Source organism: Dryobates pubescens, chromosome 5 (assembly GCF_014839835.1).
Source record: "Dryobates pubescens isolate bDryPub1 chromosome 5, bDryPub1.pri, whole genome shotgun sequence".
Taxonomy (NCBI): Eukaryota; Metazoa; Chordata; class Aves; order Piciformes; family Picidae; genus Dryobates; species Dryobates pubescens.
The window spans coordinates 30,738,400-30,756,719 of NC_071616.1; the positions used below are offsets into that span (position 1 = coordinate 30,738,400).

The 18,320-nt window shown below is 45.1% G+C and overlaps 1 protein-coding gene across 10 annotated transcripts in view; it reads left to right on the plus strand.

The window, feature by feature from the left end:
• FOXN3 (forkhead box N3) overlaps positions 1–18,320 on the plus strand; it is a 214,428-nt gene that overhangs the window by 80,084 nt on the left and 116,024 nt on the right. For 5 of the 10 annotated variants that reach the window (XM_054161925.1, XM_054161922.1, XM_054161923.1 and 2 more), the window contains one exon: positions 5,235–5,791. In XM_054161925.1, coding sequence (XP_054017900.1) covers positions 5,249–5,791 — 543 coding nt within the window. In that variant the 5' untranslated portion in view covers positions 5,235–5,248. Of the gene's footprint in view, positions 1–2,213; positions 2,420–5,234; positions 5,792–18,320 lie in introns of those variants that run through there. The other 5 variants (XM_054161921.1, XM_054161928.1, XM_054161929.1 and 2 more) reach the window with 3 other exon arrangements.

The window sequence follows — 18,320 nt, forward strand, 5'->3', positions numbered from 1 at the left end:
CAAGTGATGATAAATGCAGTAAATTTTGCTTGTTGATAGAGACATGTTGATTTACTCAGGAAAAATGTCTGAAGCGTTTGGAATAAATTCAGGTGGGTGGAGTTATGACTTGGTAATTTCGTTTGGGTTTGAAACCAAATGGCCATGAGATAAGAACTGTATAAACTAATGGTCTGGTGACTGTTGGAGTGTTAGGTCTAGTGGAGTCAGAGGGCAGGGTTACTGGTGAGTAATGATGATACTCTGCTGATAGGTACTCTTCCCATTCTTTAATCCAGCTGCTGGTGTGTCTTCTTGAAAATATGCAAGAATGTGAAATATCAGTTCACTGGGTAGGGGAGAGAAAGCTGTCGGCAAAAAGAAGTTCTTAGCAAGTTATGACAGGAATTTCTAGTTTGAGAGAATCAACAAAATGCTTTTCAGCCCTGCACTTCGAGAATGAGGTAGTTGCCACTCCTGTCTAAGGATGTGAATTTTCCGAGAGTCACAGAGATTAAAAGAGGTAGCTCATACCTTGGGAAATGGCTGAGCAAAGACACAGACATGCAGGATAGTGGTGATCCTGGTTAAATGGGGTAAGATTGACTGTGTGGGCCAGCACAGAATTCCTTCAAGTTCTTGAGACAGCTGTCCTAACTTTTCTAAACAAAATGACTAAAATGCTTTCTTCTTGGCTTGGAGATAATTTCTGTGACCAGAGCTGCACTGGAAAAGATCTACCAATATACGTGTATTTCTAACTTGCACTGTGTTGGTTTTATACATTTCTACAGCAGACCTATTTTCTGTGCTGAAAGGAAAACTAATTTTGAAGTATGCTAAATCGGCATGCCTTGTTCACCTGGAGTGGAAAATGTTTGATTTTTGTGGATCAGCTACAAAAGAATTTCATGTGCTTGTTTTGTGGGTGGGCAGCTATACCTTAATTCTGTGCAATGAGTCACTGAAGCATGTTGCGTTGCATGGGAAGACCGTATGTTTAACTAGTGCTGTCTACAGCGAGCAACTTCTTTTTTATTTTTAAACCAAGTTAGTTTTCTTGCAATTAATTTGGCTGATGGTAACGTTTTTTACTCAAGTTAACACTAATTATGTCAGTATATGGTAGCAGAGGAGGAAAATGCACCATTCTTCCTAATTAAATCAGGCCTCATTTTAAAGCAAATTTTAAAGCAAATTTCCCTAGACTAAGAAATTGTGGGTTGTTTGTTTTTTTTTCCCAGCAGTTATTACAGATTTCTGTAACAGGATTCTTTACTGCACCATGTGAGGACAAACCCTCAGAACCCGTAGTTTCGTGATAGACCGCCAGCAGCGGAGACCCCTCGCATTGTCCCCTGCTTGTTGCTGCTGGCGGACGAGCTCTCTCCGGCCCGCACGTCTCTCCCTAGGATCTGGCTCCTGCACACATTTGCGGGACAGCTGTGTTTGAAATTGGCTGACCGGAGGCTCGAGTCGCGTGTCGGTGGTGGGCTGGCAGGTGTTCCCTCCTCGGCAGGAATTAATTGCTTGCTGGGAGATGTGGAGGATGGAGTCGGGTGAGATGTCTCTTCTGCTCCTCTTGAGGCGAAAGGGAGAAGCAAGGCTCCGGTGTATTGAGCTGTGGACTCCCGGTACGTGGTGGTGCCTTCAGTGGCGACCCTGTAGTTCATTGCAGTTTATCCGGGGTGGGTCTGGCCGGGCCTCCCGTCATGCCGCGGGCAGAGGGAGAAACTCGTACAAGTGGGAGCGCCGGTGCCGCCGGCGAGGACGGGCAGCGTTGTCAGTTCTCTCCACTCCGCAGACGTTTTCGCGGGGGCTTCCCGCCTCCCTCCCGACCTCGAATACCTGCCCGCCCCAGGCAAACGCCGCCGGCTCGGCGCGCCCCCGACGCTGCTGGGCCCGCGGCGCCCGCCTCGCCGGGGGCCTTGCGCCACGCTGCCGGGCGGGAACTGGCGGGCACGCGGGGCGACACGTCCGAGCAGCTGACGGCGGCGGGTGCCCCCTGAGGGTGGCCGCAGGCCAGGTTGCCCGCGGCCTGCCGTGAGCAGCGCCGCCCGCGCCGTCGCCCTCCCCCACCGCCGGCGGCCCTCCCTTCCACGGCTTCTCCCGTCTCGGCTGGCCCAGCCCACGTTTTCCCTCTCTCCCCTCCCTCCCTGGTCATGTGTCGCCTTTTTTGTTTGCAGTGGAAACAATTTCTCGCTCTTCGGCTCGCAGCGAGGCGGACCGCTGCCCGTCGGGAGCGCGGGGCGGGCAGGGGGCGGGCAGCAGCCGGGCCCCATGCTGGCGACGGTGCCTCCTGAGCCAGGACCCCCGCGGCACCCTCGGGGCTCGGGCTGAGGTGGGGGGCGCGCGATGCCCGGCTCCGTCAGATGAAAGTTTGCGCCACAGCCATGAAGGGACCGCGGTGACGCCGACGCCGCCCCCCCTTCCCCGCCAGGTAAGTTGTTGTTATTTGCGGGGATTGCGCAAGGCTCCAGCGGGTCCGCCTGGGCTGCCCCGCGGTCCCGCCCGGCCCGGTGCGGCTCGGCATGGCTCGCCCGGCGCGGGCCCCGCGGCCGCCCCGCACCACAACTTGGCCAGGAGTTGGTGCGTGGCAGCGGCGCGCCCCGCCGTGCCCCCCCCCGAGCCCCACCGGCGGCGCCGCGGGGCCGAGCCACGGGGGCCGTCTCCAGCCCGACGTAGTCCCGCCGGTGGGGTCCGGGAGCTGCTAGAGCAAGGACTTTTGAATATGCAGACACACCGACACTCGCATATGTATAAATCAGAGGCAGAAAGAGGCGCCGCCGGCTGCGCGCGTTGGGGGGGCGGGCGCGGGGAGAAGTTGCATTCCCGGCGCGGCGGGGCCGGCGCGGGCCGGTGACATCTGGCCGGCATTGGAGGTATGCGCGTCGCCGGCCGCCCTCGCCCGCCCGGCCAGAGCAGCCCTAGTCTCCTAGCAACCCCATTGATTGGCTGCCGCGGCGGCCAATGGGCGCTCGCTCCCTTCCTTCCCTCACACCCCCACCCCGCCGCACGACAAGTACGGTGGGAGCGCGACGCGGGGGGGCCGGCCCGGGGCCGCTTCTCCCCCCGCCCCCGCTGGGCCGCGGGCGAGGGGGCTCGGGCGGGCGGCTGGCTGGCTGGCTGGCTGGCTGTGTAGGTACTTGGTGGAGTACCCGCAATTGGCAGCGCATTAAAAATGTTCGCCCAACTGCGGACTCTCATGTGACCGGCACTCCTTTGTCTGACGGCGGGGCGCCGCGGCAGCCGCCACGGGCCTCGGTAGCAACCCCCCTATACACCTCCCGAGCGCAGGGACGGCCGGGCCCCGGCGCCACTGGGGGCGGCTCTGGGCACCTCTCCCGCCCGCGGCGGCCATGCTGGGAAACACTCTGTCCGGGCTCCGCCGGGGCGTCCTGCAGACGCCGGTGGCCGGCCCGAGGGGTCTCGGGAGGTCCGCGGCTGCCCGGTCACCCTCGGCACCCGTGAGGACCGCTGCTTGGAGAGGGGTTAAAAAAGAAAGGAAGAAAACAGAGATGGTATGATTCGGCCCTTTGGGAGGATACTGACAAATAAGCAAATTAAACAGAAAGAGAGCACCATGTTGTCATAGCAACAGTGCAATTAAATTACTTTACTGTCAGCCATCATATAATTTTCCTGTTTAGAAGCTCATGGGACATAACTTCCTTTTGGAGTCAAAGTTGAGTATGCGGCATAGCATAGGCAGTACCGGTGCCAGTGCCCCTAGACGCCGGCGATACTCGTGTTTACCTTCTGGCTGTGCTGGACGTTGTTTTGAAAGCTAGGAAGTGAGACCTACGTAAGTTTGGTCTCTCGGTGTTTATATCTGCCTCGGTATTTTTTCCTCCTGTAGATACTCGTGTGAAACCACACGTTTGTTGAGCTTCTTGAGCGATTGTGTATTAATGGGCTTCTACGCATAAAGTTCTATATGTTTCTTTGGTTGTTTCGGTACAAAGTGCTTCTAGAAAAAACCTGAGAAACTCGAGTTTTTCATTTCTGCCCTTTTGTAACAGCTGATATGAAGTCCAGCATTTCTCTTCCCCAAAATGGTCAAATAGGGTTTTTTTTCTTGTAGATGGGTGGTTCATTCTGGTTTTATTTGCAGATTGTTTGCCCTTTATTTATTTCATTGACTATGTGACTGTACATCTTCAGGAAGCTGCTGAGGATACGTGTTGGATACAGGGAGTCATTTTGCTTTTTGTTTAGAGTTTGTGCAGGAGGTTTTGTTATCTTAAAATTTTGTGCTCACTCTTAAAATGTTTGTTTTCCTACTCTTCACATCTCCAGACCTAAATCTTGGCAGTTTTACTGCATGGAGAAGCTAAGGAGCCCCTCTTGCTTCTGAAGTAGAATCATTGGGTTCCTGTCAGTTTCCCTTGAGTTAGGCAGGTGCCCAGCTTCACTCAGCTTTTGAGAGGCTCAGGTCCCTCCCAAATATTACTCCCTGCAGGTGTCCCACTCCCCCAGTCAAGACCTGCTAGTGCAGTACCTTCAGCATCTCCACATCTCTTGGGCCACTACTGAGCATGACAGCAGCCTTTCTGACTGTTTTCTACCATGTTTGAAATACAGTTCAGTTTACATTATGATCATCTGTTTACATACATCTTTAAAGTGCCCTATTCCTCTGGCATTTGTTTCCCGGTGTCTTGGCCCTGGTCCCAAAACTACTGTGCATTGCTTTCCTTCTTCTCTCACCCTTGCTGGTTTTGAAGTTCTGCTGTCGTTCCTGAGGTTTCTTTACAGATGTGACTATAGTCAGATTAGCCTCTTAGCCTTTAGCTAGAATGACTTTAATCACAGCGCTGTTGTATTCCCCTCGAAAGGGAAACAGCTGAACTTAATCTGAAGCAACTGGCCTTAAGCCCCTTTATTTTTAAAATTATTTATTTTTAGTTTGCATGCTTATTAAAGTAATACAATGAAGTATTGAATGATTTGGTACACATATTCATTGTTAAAGGGACATATCTCTAGGATTTCCTTTGTGTGAAGCTTCTCATACACACAGAACCAAGGTGTATTTGGATTATTGTCTTATTCCATCAACTGAAATTTCTTCCCTTGCCCTGACTTTATGTTTAAACAGCCGTAAATGAGTGTTTGTGTGTGTCATTTTTAACACAGATGGCTAAAGGCCTAGTGACCAGTTAGGGAGAAGCTGCTGAAATGTTACACAGTATCTTTTTATCAGCTAACTTTTTTCTTTGTTTTTCTCCCTTTCTTTGGATTTGCTCTCCTAGGAGTTGCTGTCTAAATGGGTCCAGTCATGCCTCCAAGTAAAAAGCCGGAGGGCTCAGGAATTAGTGTTCCCAGTGGATTGAGCCAGCGTTACCAAGATAGTGATTTATCAAAGGCACTTCATGATGATGAGGACCTAGATTTCTCTTTGCCTGCCATCAGATTAGATAAAGGGGCCATGGAAGATGAAGAGCTAACTAATTTGAACTGGTTACATGAGAGCAAGAACTTGCTGAAAAGCTTTGGGGACTCAGTGTTAAGGAGTGTTAGCCCCGTTCAGGACATTGGTGATGACACGCCACCGTCTCCTGCCCACTCTGACATGCCCTATGATGCCAAGCAGAACCCCAACTGCAAACCTCCATACTCCTTTAGCTGCCTCATATTTATGGCCATCGAGGACTCGCCAACCAAAAGACTGCCTGTAAAGGATATATACAACTGGATCTTGGAACACTTTCCGTATTTTGCAAATGCACCCACTGGATGGAAAAATTCTGTGAGACATAATCTGTCCTTGAATAAGTGTTTTAAGAAAGTGGACAAAGACAGGAGTCAGGTAAGTTTGGAACTGTGGAAACCCATCTGACTCGGAAGATACTCACCTCCTAATCCCAGAATGTGTCCATAAAAGTAAAAAGCAGCATATGCAATGCTGTCCCTGGTAACATAGTTCATTAAAGTCAGAGAGTCAATGTTTCTTTAGCATGGCTCATTCTGATTTTATTAAATCAATTGTCTAGACATCTCTAAGAAAGTACTCAGTGTGTGTGTTTTTTCTTTTCCCCCCAGCTGGTGTCGTCATGCATAGTGGTTAAATATTGTTTTTAGTTATCATGCTGTGGTAATGGTTACTAGCTATACTAGATGAATGTAATCATGTTATAAATAGGCTGCTTGCTGTTCTTGGCTTATACAAATGTGTAGAGAAATGGTATGCCTTATGTAAGAGTCCATCACTTTTCCTTGGTTTGTGCTGTAATTTGAAAACTTTTTTTTTTTTCTATTGAACAGAAGTAGTTCTGAAATTTGGTGATGAAGCTTTGTTCCATTTCAGGCAGGTTTTTCAGAAACTCTTCAAAGAGAGCAGGTAGTCTGGCACGAAAAGTGGAAGTTACCATTCACCAAAATTTCAGTCCTTCTTTCCCTGGGGCTCTTGTAGCCTCTGAGACTGGTGCAGTGACAGAAGCCTGGGGAGCACATTTTTGCCCTTGTATCTCTGTTGCCTCCTGGTTTTCACTGCTGAATGCTCTGCGATGTTTGCAGGAAAAGGCCATGTGCAAGGGTATGGCGACGCAAGCCGAGCAATGGAGGCAGTCCTCCACTTAGTAGCCTTCTATCGTCTCAGCCTGCCTAGGGGCAGGTATCAGTTTCCAAAAGGGACCATCTCAAGAAACAGTGCCCTGGATTCATCTTTGGCAAAGTCCAAGTATACTGATAAAAATACCAGCTTGCAGATTAATTTCACAGGCTTTCTCACAGGTCAGTGAAATAAATAGCAAGTAAAATCACATCACTGATCGTTCATCTTAAAAATGGCTGAACATCAGAAAGTGGACACTTTCTCCTGGCAGAAATAGTAGATGCATGCAACTTTTGTATTTCAGTGAAGTAAATGCTGTGATTGTCTTGTAACTGGTTAGCCTGAAACTAGACTTCTGTTGGTGGTGCTGTTCTCCCTATTTTGTGTGCAATTTAACTCTTAAGTGCTGTGGAACAGGAGCTCAAGTAACTCTAGAAATACATTGCCCTAAACGAGCAAGTTTTCATTTTTAGATTGCTTGACATTATTTTCTTTCATTTTTTAAATGATCAGCACTTTTCTCTTAAAAAAATGTCAAAATGTTACTCCCTAGAATCCACTGTCCAGGTGTTGCTGATCTGTTATGTGTTGGATTACTTTATCCATCGGTTTGCTGTAAAAGAATGTATATGAGTTTTTTAAAAATCTGTTCCTGAACCAGATCTATTTTTGTGTAAACCAGTCTTAAATTCCTGTTTGGAAATGAGGCTGTAATAACAAGTGCCACACCAGACTTTTATGATCCTGTCCCAGGCCATAAGAAACCTTCACAGGATACATGTAGAAAACTCCAAAATATTGTAACTGACAAGGCATGTGTTTACCATTGCCATTTGTGGGTTTTTTTCAGTCCCTCTTCCTCTGTTTACAAGTTGACTATTTAGATTACAGCTTCCTTCCTATAAGGCACTTGTTTTCGTGTCTATCTGTCAGATATCCGGCAGTCTGCTGATCTCATATGAACAATACCACAATGTGCTGCTGCTCTACAGGGAAGTGGCAGAGCACAATGCATGACTAGTCACCTACGCCTCGAATTCGTGATTAGAGCCATGGTTACATAGCCAGACAACAAAGTGGGGTGGAAGACCTTGCCTTTATGAATAACAAGGTGGGGTTTTATTCATTCCTGAAAATCCTAGGTTCTGAGAAAGCATCTCCAGGAGATGGAAGAAATTCTAATAACTGCAGGTAGCCGGCCTTAAGGTGAATGAAGTGAGAATCTCAAAGGTAAACCGTGCCAAGGCAGGTTGTTTAAATCCTCTGCTGGGTTTTTCTCATGTCCTGGCCGATGGCTGTGGCAGCCAGTCCCAAGCACAGAATTGGTGCACAGTCAATAGTTGCTGGATCAGGTGCTTGAAAGCTAATTGTGGACTTGGAAAGCACTGAACATCATCTGCTGGCTGTGAAAATAAGCTTGTGTGTGCGCACACGCGCACTTGGGGTTGATTTAGGTACCTTGCAGCAAGCATCTCTGCTGTTCGGAGGGAAGGTGTGTAAAGGATTCTCTGGCTTTGGGCTGGGGTGTGGTACAGGGGAAGACAGAACTCTCTTCTATAAGGAATCATTTCATGCCAGATTCTGTAAATTACAGTTTTGAAGTCTGCCTGTCATACTGCTTTCATGTGGAAAAAAAGGCATTTAGCAATCGGCATGTTATAAAATGCTAGAAAGATAGGCTCTGCAATGTGTACAGTATGGGGAGAAGGAGTTAATCAGTGCTCAAATTGCAGGCATTTGCCAGTTGATATGCATTGACACACTGTGAAAAGCTAGAAGCTTTTCCTCTCAAGTTGTGCTTTCCAGTGTTTGTGTAGCCTTTCAGTAATTGTTTTTCTAAAAAGAAAGTTCTGCTGAACACTTGATTTTTATTTTTTTTATTCCCTCTGCATACTATTTTTCTCAGTCTTGGGTTCCACAAATTTATATTCATGGGACTAAATATGTCTTTAATAGTATGCAGATTTTTCTGCCTGCATCCGAATGCTTGCATTTCCTGATGTGAGATCCTTGTAACAGAGGTGGGGAGCCAGGGGCAAAATACTTACAGGCTGCAACACTTCAGCTTTTGACTTGCCCTGTCCTGGTGCTTTTAGATCGAGTGTGGAATGCCAGGAAAAGACATTTTCCTTCTTGGATTTGTTTATGTATTACTGCTATTCTGCTTCATCTGCAGTGCCATCAGGCTTACCTGGCAATCTGACAGTGACTGTTCATGTAACTTCATGATGAGGTTGATCTCCTGGGTGGAGACAGAGAGCCAGGCTGAAGAAGGGAAAATGCTGAGTGCTTGATTGTACAAACCTTTTTGCATTGAGCTCAGCAGTTTAATAATAGTTGGCCAGAGTATGAGGTATCACATGATGGGGAGTAGATGAGGAGTTCCCTGGCTTTGTTTATACTGCTGGACCTGTGAATTCAGTCATTCAGATTAATCCTATTGTGAATGTACAGATCTAAATGTCCTCTAGTGTGTGTCCCATTTAGTGCAGCCTGTTAGACCATGACTTCCCTGACTTCCCTACCATCTGGTCCTTGGCTATAGAGAGGAATTTTTCTTGTATATGTGTCTCCATAGCAACGAGTTTGCAGTTGATATGGAAAGTAAGCAGTTGCCCTAGCAACGGAGTTACTGATGTGGCAGCTTCTCTGCTTGCAGGGAAAGGGCTAAGCCAGTTCAGACGCATTATGTAGGTTTGCTGTAATTATAGCTGTGCCCACTAGTGCTGCTCTAGCTTAGGGTCTCTCAAAAAATTTTGTTATAAGCCTTATTTTTTTTTTCTCCCTCAAATATGTGTTTTATTCTTGTAGGGATTTCTGCTTCGAACAGAGGCTGGTAGGGTTGTATTTTCAGGGCATATGGTATGTCTGCACCTTTTATGAATGCAAACTTTCTCAATCATTGCTATCAAAAGAGGGGAATGGGTGTTTAACCTCATTGACTTCTCTGCATTTTTTTCTCTGTCAACAGCCCACAGTTATAGAAACTGAGGCTCTTGTCCCATGCTTGTTTTCAGTGTTTTGTTATCTTTTCCCTAGTCTGTGCTTCTTCAGGCATCCATCCTATCAAGACAGTTCCTCTTTGTGTCTGTTCTGCATTGTCTGAGATAGGGAAATGCACATGTGCTCCTGGCTGCCTGCATGCTGAAGAAATTAAAGTCTCTTAAAGGGTTGTTTGGCAGTCCCACTGAGGGACGTCTTAATAAAAATGCAATGAGGGTAAAGGATATGTTAATGGAGACGGGAGAAGAAAATTCTCCTTACTTGATGTAGAAGTTATTCTTAGAAGTACATGGTCCATAACTGGGTCATGGGAGATCCAGCCAGGCTCCTCCTCTGTCTGGAGCAGGCTCTGAGATCTGAGGACTCCTGAGTGGTCCTTGGGCACTGTGAGAGCTGACAACCAGTTTGTCCTTATCTAAGGCACTGCCTCTCCCAGGTGCTCTGCCAGGGCATCAGACAAGATCCATGGGGAACTCTTTATGCACAGGAGAATTTTCAGGGGTCTCTCCTGCCAGCATCTTTCCTCTGATGTGATAATGTGTGGGCTTACAGAAAGGTAAGCACTAGCCAGAGTGAGAGGAAAAGGAACCTGCTTGTTCTTTGTTAGAATCTCCCAATCCAATCTGCATATTCACAAAGGTGAGGGACCGGGGACCTTGTCCTCCTTCTTTTAACATCAGTATTCAAGAAGATCTGTGAAAGATGGGTGGCACTCTTGAGGACAGAAATTACCTCCTCCGTTTTTAATATTGTTATCATCTAGACTGACCCAAATAACAGAAGCATCAGAATTTCACTGCATTTACAGCATCTGGTGAAGCTAAAGTGTAAAACAAACAAAGAACAAACCAACAAAACAAACAAACCCACAGCAAAACAACCCTTCAGATTCATGTTAAAGGTTTCAGATGATGTTGACTCCATTAATAAAACGCTGTCCTAAATACGCTTGTCCAACTGTTAATTTCCCAGGTTGTTAAAAGAAGATGTTGTGGTTTTAAGCAGAAATACTTCTAGTTTAACTTGAAATCCATTTTCTTACACTCCAGTCTGTCATACTAAGAAGCTTGCTAGCATCAGTATTTTTCATCTTGAATTGGTAAAGAAATTAGTCATCTCATTCCAGAGCAAGCATAGAAGTCTCTGGACACATACAGTAATGTGGAGTTTCCAGATATTAGCCAGTTGATGGAGAGCTTTTCTTGAACCCTTTCAGTTTTGTTTTTGAAGTGCAAACCCAAGACATTATACAGAATAAATAATAGATTTCTTGAAGCTGTGTGTGGAGAAAAAACCACACTTCCATTTCACTGACTTCCAGCTGGCTGAGTTTGCATGAGAGCTTACTCTTTACAGTGGAGTCTGCCTGTATTAACTGGTTTAAAGCTGTACAAAGCATTATCAGTTCTTTTCAAGTCATGATGGCAATTTCCAGGAGTCCCCTGAGCATTACATTTCAGGAATTTATGTTGTCTTGCTCTTGGTTAAGATAGCCTGTGGGCAGGTGCCCTGCACATTGACAGGCTATTGACCTACCAGAGGGGAATTACTACTTAGGTTAAACAAACTAGAGTAACTGATGATGTCTGTGCTCCACCACAAAGGTGATACAAAATCTCTTGAGCAGCACTGAAAGAGGCCAGGCAGCAAAGCCTGGAGTAAGTCACTCTTCAGCCATTGAGGTTAGGTGCTCACAACTAGAAGGAAAAGGCTAGGATGAAATGAGAAGTTTAAATACAATCAGAGGCTTTCTTCTGCTGGAGACCTTTCTTTTGGTTTTCCCCTAGAAACAGTTGTTCAAGTGTCATGTGTTAGCGGCTCTTTCATCTGATTTAAAGTGATCAAAGTCGGGCCTGCCACCACCAGGCATGGTCCCTGCCCAACCTGGCTGCCTGTTGCTTTTGATGGGGCATTGAACTGGCTGTATTGCCAGCCTTTCTCAAGCTCATACTGGCATGTGAGTCACCATGTGATGAGCAGGCTGAAAACTATTTGTGTTTATTTTAAATTGGTTTATTTTTCAATGGATGAATTTAGTTGAATTCATTTTCATCTCCCTGCTTAGCTCATCATCACCGTGGTTAGCAGAGCGCCAGTGTCAGCATAGGTCATGGGCTCAGCTCTGTTTAATTTGGCATGAAACCATGCTCCTGGCTTCCAGCCAGCTCTGAGGTGACCTGGCAGCAGCAGAAGATGGTGAAGGGAAGATGCTTTTATCTTCAATAACACAGGCTATGTCTAAGCCATTGGTACTGCTTGTATGTTCAGTCAGGTGTGTGCTTGGTGCTAGACTGGGCCCATACAACGTGGGTGAAACAATTCTGATAAACCTGCAAGGAGTGTGTGCCCATATAGGTGCATGTTTTCTCATCTTTGCAAGGCTGTTTTTTTTCTGTTGCCCAAAAGTCTTAATATTGACAGTAGAGGTGGCTCTGAGTGGACCTGTGCTGTGGATCCTCTGAAGGGCTCTCATGGAAGAGGGAAGGATATTCATAATGTCAGTTGTCAGGGTTTTCTATGCAGCTGTCTTTATGTCCCCATCACCATCTAGGTTTCTTCCTAATTATTGGAGGGCTAATGAACTGCTGTTATCCCTGCCAGCAAATGAAGCATGAATCCCTGGGCCATGCTTTGGTTTGAGTACAGGAGGCCTCCCTGATGATGGGTCTGGAGTACACAGGAGCACTTTACGTGCCTGCTGATGAGGGCAGGGCATCATCATGACACTCCCAAGGTAGTAAGCAAGACGTGTCAGTGAGCACCATGGTGGCTGTGCTACCTCCAGTTATGGATGAACATCAGAGGTGAACTGGGCTTACTGGTCTGGCCAAGCACTCACTCTTCTGTCCTGCACTTCCATTCTTCAACAAAGTGTCAAAGACTACATTTCCATTACAAAGTACTTTTCCCTTAGACTTTCTCCTTCCTTTCCTAAAAGGGAAGTGAAATGTTGTACATGGATTGAGACAAACATAAAATTGTGCAGTGTGGCTTCCTTTCATGGGTGAAGATCTTGTGGGGAAAAAAAAAACAACCCACAACCATTTAAAAGACCTGATCCTAACTGAGCAGTTGAAAATAACTGAATAGTTGAAAATACTCTTCACGCAGCCTGAAGTAGCCTTTTGGGTACTGGAGAAGCTTCCTTTTCTTGCTTTTGTTTCAGGCAGTTGCTGTGTCCCACTTGCTGACCCAGGCAGCAACCTTGGCTCATTCCTGCAGCATCTCTGCTTCCTGGTAAAGTAATTCAAATGACTGACCCAGTGTGGGCTGAAAAGCAGTTGCCAGGCTGCTCAGGCCAGGTTCTTGTGTTACTTTCGCCTAACTGCTGTGTCTTCATCATGACGGATGTTGGTCTCTTCTCCCAGGCAGCCAGTACCAAAACAAGAGGACACAGTCTCAGGCTGCACCAGGGGAGGTTCAGGCTGGATGTTAGGAAAAAGTTCCATACAGAGAGAGTGATTGCCCGTTGGAATGGGCTGCCTGGGGAGGTGGTGGAGTCGCCATCATTGGAGGTTTTCAGGAGAAGACTTGATGGGGTGCTTGGTGCCGTGGGTTAGTTGTTTAGGTGGTGTTGGATTGGTTGATGGGTTGGACGCGATGATCTTGAAGGTCTCTTCCAACTTGGTTTATTCTATGTATTCTATGTATAAATCTAGTTAAAACAAATAAATGGTCCAGGGCAACATAAGCTGGAATCCTTAGGGAAAAGGAACTCAGTGTGACACTTCTTTTAATTCAGTTTGTAGGTATTTGTGTGTTGGTCAGTGATGGCTTAGCCTATAGAAGTAATCGACTTCTGTTGAAATTTCAAGACTGGGCAGACCATTTCTAGATGAGGTGGTGGTACAAGCACAGCACATAGCTATAACAAAGCAGTATGTTGCGACACAGCATGAGCACAGATTTGCTTAAACAAACCCCCTGTGGCTGCCTCTGGTTGAGTTTTGGTCTGTAAGCGTCTAGGGAAGGACTGCTGCATGCTTAGGGGTGTTTTTTAGGCTAACAGTGATTTCTCTCTACAGGTATTTGCTTTTATCTCTTGATTTATAACCTTGTGTTTTGGACGAGTGTAAGTCAAGTCTCCTGTCTTCTAGGAGATATTGAAAAAAAAAAACAGTTTGCTTTAACGAGATGCATGTGAATCTTGTTGATTTTCTGGTATTTTGGTTTAAGTTGGTTTGTTACTAAGTAGTTTAAGGACAATGAAATTTTGCTTTTTTTTCAGTAGTAGAGACTGGCTTGTTATGATTTAGTATTTAAGTTTGGTCTCTAGGGCAAAACTGTTCAGTTTTGCTTCCTAACACTGGTGGGAGGAGATGCCAAAATGGTTTGTCTGGCAGTGCTTAACTGGTAAGCAGCCATAAAATAAGAGACAGTTCATTCAGGTGCACTTACAAGTCCCTGTCCTCAACGCTTGCACTCTGATGTCTTTAAAGATAGAAAGGAAATCTGTATATCTGCTTGAATGCTTCTATCGGTCTTGTGTATTGTTTTTTCTGACTTAATTCCTGTATCAGTTTTCTCTGGTTTGGACAAATTCAATCACAGAAGTAGTACCCTGCATTTCCTTTAATTGTGGAGATAAAGGTGGTGCTTTCAAAAGGGCAGAAATGCTTCATGGCCCTTTGGATGACTACTGGGATACTCACAGCTCAACAGTCTGCCTCACCTGGGACTCATAGATGAGGACAAGGGACACCTTCCTTGGCTGTGCTGCTTTTAGTGAGAACTTCCAGAGATGTTTTTCCTTTTAGAAAAATTGGTGTCCAGGACTGCGGGTTACAGCCATTCTCACTTTAAATTACTCGAAGGAGTGCAGAGTGCCTTAGCTCTGCTATTCCATTGTGTCCATGATTCCTCTAAGCCTGCCTTCAGATCTTACTGAAGAAGTGGCTGGAGTTGCTGAGGTGCTGTGTAGTTGAGATACTGCACCCACACCATGCTCATCATTGCTGTGGTGTCTGGTCATTTAGTGCATATTCCTGCAGTGGCAATAAAACTGTGGTTATCTTTTCTGGAGAATAATCACATTTATAGTAGTCCCAATGCTGACAAGATTTATCTACTTCTTGGCAACTCAACTAGCTTCCACAAAGTCTTAAATTTCTTACAGCTGTAAGTGATGCCAGACTCATCAATAATAAGTAAGATAAAGCAAGAGTAGAGAGGAAGAAGTGAAGTGACCTTCCCACTTTGGCTTTTCTTTTTTTGTTTTTTCCCTCCTGAATTTTTGGCAGGTCACTACTGCCCTTTCATAGGCTGGATGTTACTTGCTTTCTTCTGTTCTCCACCAGTTTGGACTCCTGGCTTCAGAAGAGCTGCATTTGATTTACTCTGGAGTAAACAGCAGAACTGGGACTGAGAGCTACGGAAATAGGAGTTGTAGCAGTAAATAATGTCTCCAGATTTTACTCAATTATCTGTAAGAGTAATTTTGGAGACAGTACATTTTAATTTGTTAGTTGTGTTCTTCAAATTCTGTTCTGGGTGTTACAAAAAATTTGTTCTGCTAAACGTTGCAGGAATTTGTGGGAGGACTCATTCCAAGGATATGAAATGTGAGTGGATTTTCCCTTGCTACAGTAGAAGAGAAACCAAACTGCTGCCCTCAGCCAGTGACTTTTAAGATACCAAGAGGCTGTCTGTGGCATGCTGAACTGCTGTATTTTGTTGCACCGGTGAATGGTAGTAGTTTACCACTATCTGAGTAGTATCCAGATTTTGAAAGGCCAGTGTAACTTTCTGAAAGACAGCTGTTGGTAAGGAGAGGACTAAACAGGCTTTGGGGGGAAGGGATGGAAAGGTGTCTGTGACAGGCATACTGATATAATAATCCATTCCATATACTGATGGAATTTTGCATAAGAGAAGCTAGTTGAATGCTGAGTTCACATTCAAGCCATGAGCAGAAAGTCAGGCTCTTTTCCAGAGCTGTGTTTGTGAGAGCCCATGGCTGCCTACTGTGGGAGGGTACTCACTGAAGCAAACAACTATTGTGGGCTGTGGGTGTTAATGCAAGATTAGGGTTAGGTACTTGGATAGCTTATCACAGGCTTTCATTTACATATTGTCTTTTTTTCTTACTCTTTGGGGTGGAGAGTGGGAACACACCTCTCCTTAGGTTGTGTGTGTTCCAGTGAAAATAGGGAAATCGGTCAAGAAATGCTCTGGTTTTAAATTAGGTGGGTAAAAATCACTGTTAAGTGATAGAGAATGTAATGAACACAGCGGTTTTGCAATCAGATCTGTTTTCTTTAAATTGTTGGGGAAAACAAAATCATTCTTTCATGGTTCGTCTTTAGGAACAGAGTCCTTGCCATGCGGGAAAAGCTGTATTTGTAAGATTCTCCTTAGTACCACTGACTTGCACTGGCTGTCTGCGTGCAGCCTTATTCAGCTCTAGGATAACACAGAAGCACTGTGCTTTCAAAGATCCTTACTGCTCCTGGGAGCTCTTTGAAGGCTTTTGGAGAGGAAGGTCTGACAGCTTGAAGAACTGCATGCTGCTGGCACAGATGGAACTACAATTAGACTTTGAGAGAAAATGATGCAGAGCTCCCATGTCAAAAGATATTTAGTTCTGCAGGAGTCCCCTTCAGAGATTATTTATAAATTTAACTGGAAATAATGATATGATTCTTAACATAATTCTGCCCTTCTTGAAGTACCTTAGGACTCAGGAGCTAGTCATAGAATCGTTTAGGTTGGGAAAGACCTTTAAGACCATTAAGTCCAACCGTTAACCTAATACTGCGAAGTCCACCCCTAACCCATGTCCCTCAGCACCACATCTATGCTAAATATTGCCACGGAAGGGGACTTGACCACTTCTCTGGACAGCCTTTTCCAATGTTTGACAACCCTTTTGCTGAAGACTTTTCCCTACTATCCAATCTAAATAATACATGCTCAGCTAATGCAGGAAGAAGTGCATGGTGTGCACAGGTTTTCAGTCTTCAGTTGGGAAAGGTGGGAAGTGAGGGAGTCAGGATGTGGCCAAAGTGGCTGGGAATCAAATGCTGGTGCTTTTAGCATTGTATGGTTTGTTTTGATGCAGGCAGATGAACTTATCCAAAAGTGTTTTTTCCTGTTTTGGCAATTAACATATTTATTGTTACATAGCTACCTCATTGCACTAAGTTACTTGGATTTTCTCTCTTTTACCTTCCTCCTCAGTGCTTAAGGGTCAAATATGCAAACCTTACTGTTGTAAAGCAGAGTAGATCTGCTTTTTAGAGTTTTAAGTCAGGTTCTAATACTTTCTATACTTCTGGCTGTGTGGCAGAGAAAGAGGGAAGGAAGCTGTCATGAAGACAGATTGCACAGAAGACTCAGTACAGTGCTAGCTCCCAGATGTTGAGACAAATGCAATTTTATTCTTCAGGCTGCACCTCTTTTTTTTACTTTATTTTTGTATCTCTATCTATATGTATGTGTTTACAAGTACATTTTATGCGCTAAAAGCAGTGCATAGTCATACTGGGTTTTAGATCATCTGATCGTTTTTAGGGTAAAATGGGAGCAAATGTAGTATGAGTTTGGGTTGTTACACAGAGCTTTCTATCTACTTGTATCTCTGTGCTAGGCAAACAAAACCCTGTCCTAGTGGTATATCTCCATGAAATTTTCTTGGGACAGACACATTGTGTTGCTACAACTGGTTACCAATGAGTGTAAACAGATCACTCTAAGAGTTTAACCAAGCTGACCAGTCTGGGTTTTTTCTCTCCAAAGCTCACCAGCACTAAAATTTAGGCAAATACCTCCATGCTGGCTAATTTTTTTGTTCTTTCAGATTTTGCCAAAACACCTGCAAAAAATCACTGGCTTTTGGGCCACACTGCTTTTGCTCAGAGCAATAAAGTCCTTGTTCCTGGCTTAGCATGGCCCCTTGGATGTGTCATTTGGATGGCTTTTAGAGCTGAGTAATACTGAATTTGGAAAAGCAGAAATGTAATTATGACCCTTTCCATTAAGAGACAAAGTTTTCTGTCATTATTGTTTAAGAAGAAACACAAAATTTTCATTTAGAAAACTTTGATTTTAATTTGTAGTATTGAAATTGTAGGAGAGCTGTTGCTTTCTCATCCTGCTTTTTCTGCTGACTAGGAAAAACAACAGGAAAATGTCCTGCCCCCTAGCTAAAACACTTGCATTACTTTAGTTTTAAAGTAAACATGCTTATGAACTAACCACTTCTGCTAATTGCCATCTGCTTCTTCACCAGCACTTGAATCCCACTCACCCTCCAGTGTCTAGTATGCCAAAAATGCATTTGCCTAGGCTTGAGCTAATGGGACAAGAGGCCATATCTTAATTATAGTAGTATTATCCACTTCTGTGCCACATCAATTTTGATTGATTTTTCTCACAATTTATAGAACAGGGTACACAAACCTGTTGGATTTACACTCTGAATCTTTAATCTAGATGTTCATTAAAAAGAAGAATAATTCACTTCATCAGTAAGCTTAGTGTTTTCCCATTTTAACTGTTTATCCCTGTTGTTTGTCATCAGGCTAAACAATAAATTGGTTCCAGAGCTGGTTTAAATGGCTTTTCAGTCCATGCCATGTGTAGCCTCGGTCTTCTCACACTGTGTACAGAAACAGGCTTTTGTTTGCAAAGGGGGGGGGATTTTGTAATTGCCCAAATAAATTCTCTGTGTTTGTGTTCTGTGGCTTTTAAGTTCGACCAAGTAACATTAGCATCCACAGGGATGTGTGTTAAAAATAGGATGGATATGGGGGAAGGGGTTATTTATAGAGAGACTTGGGCC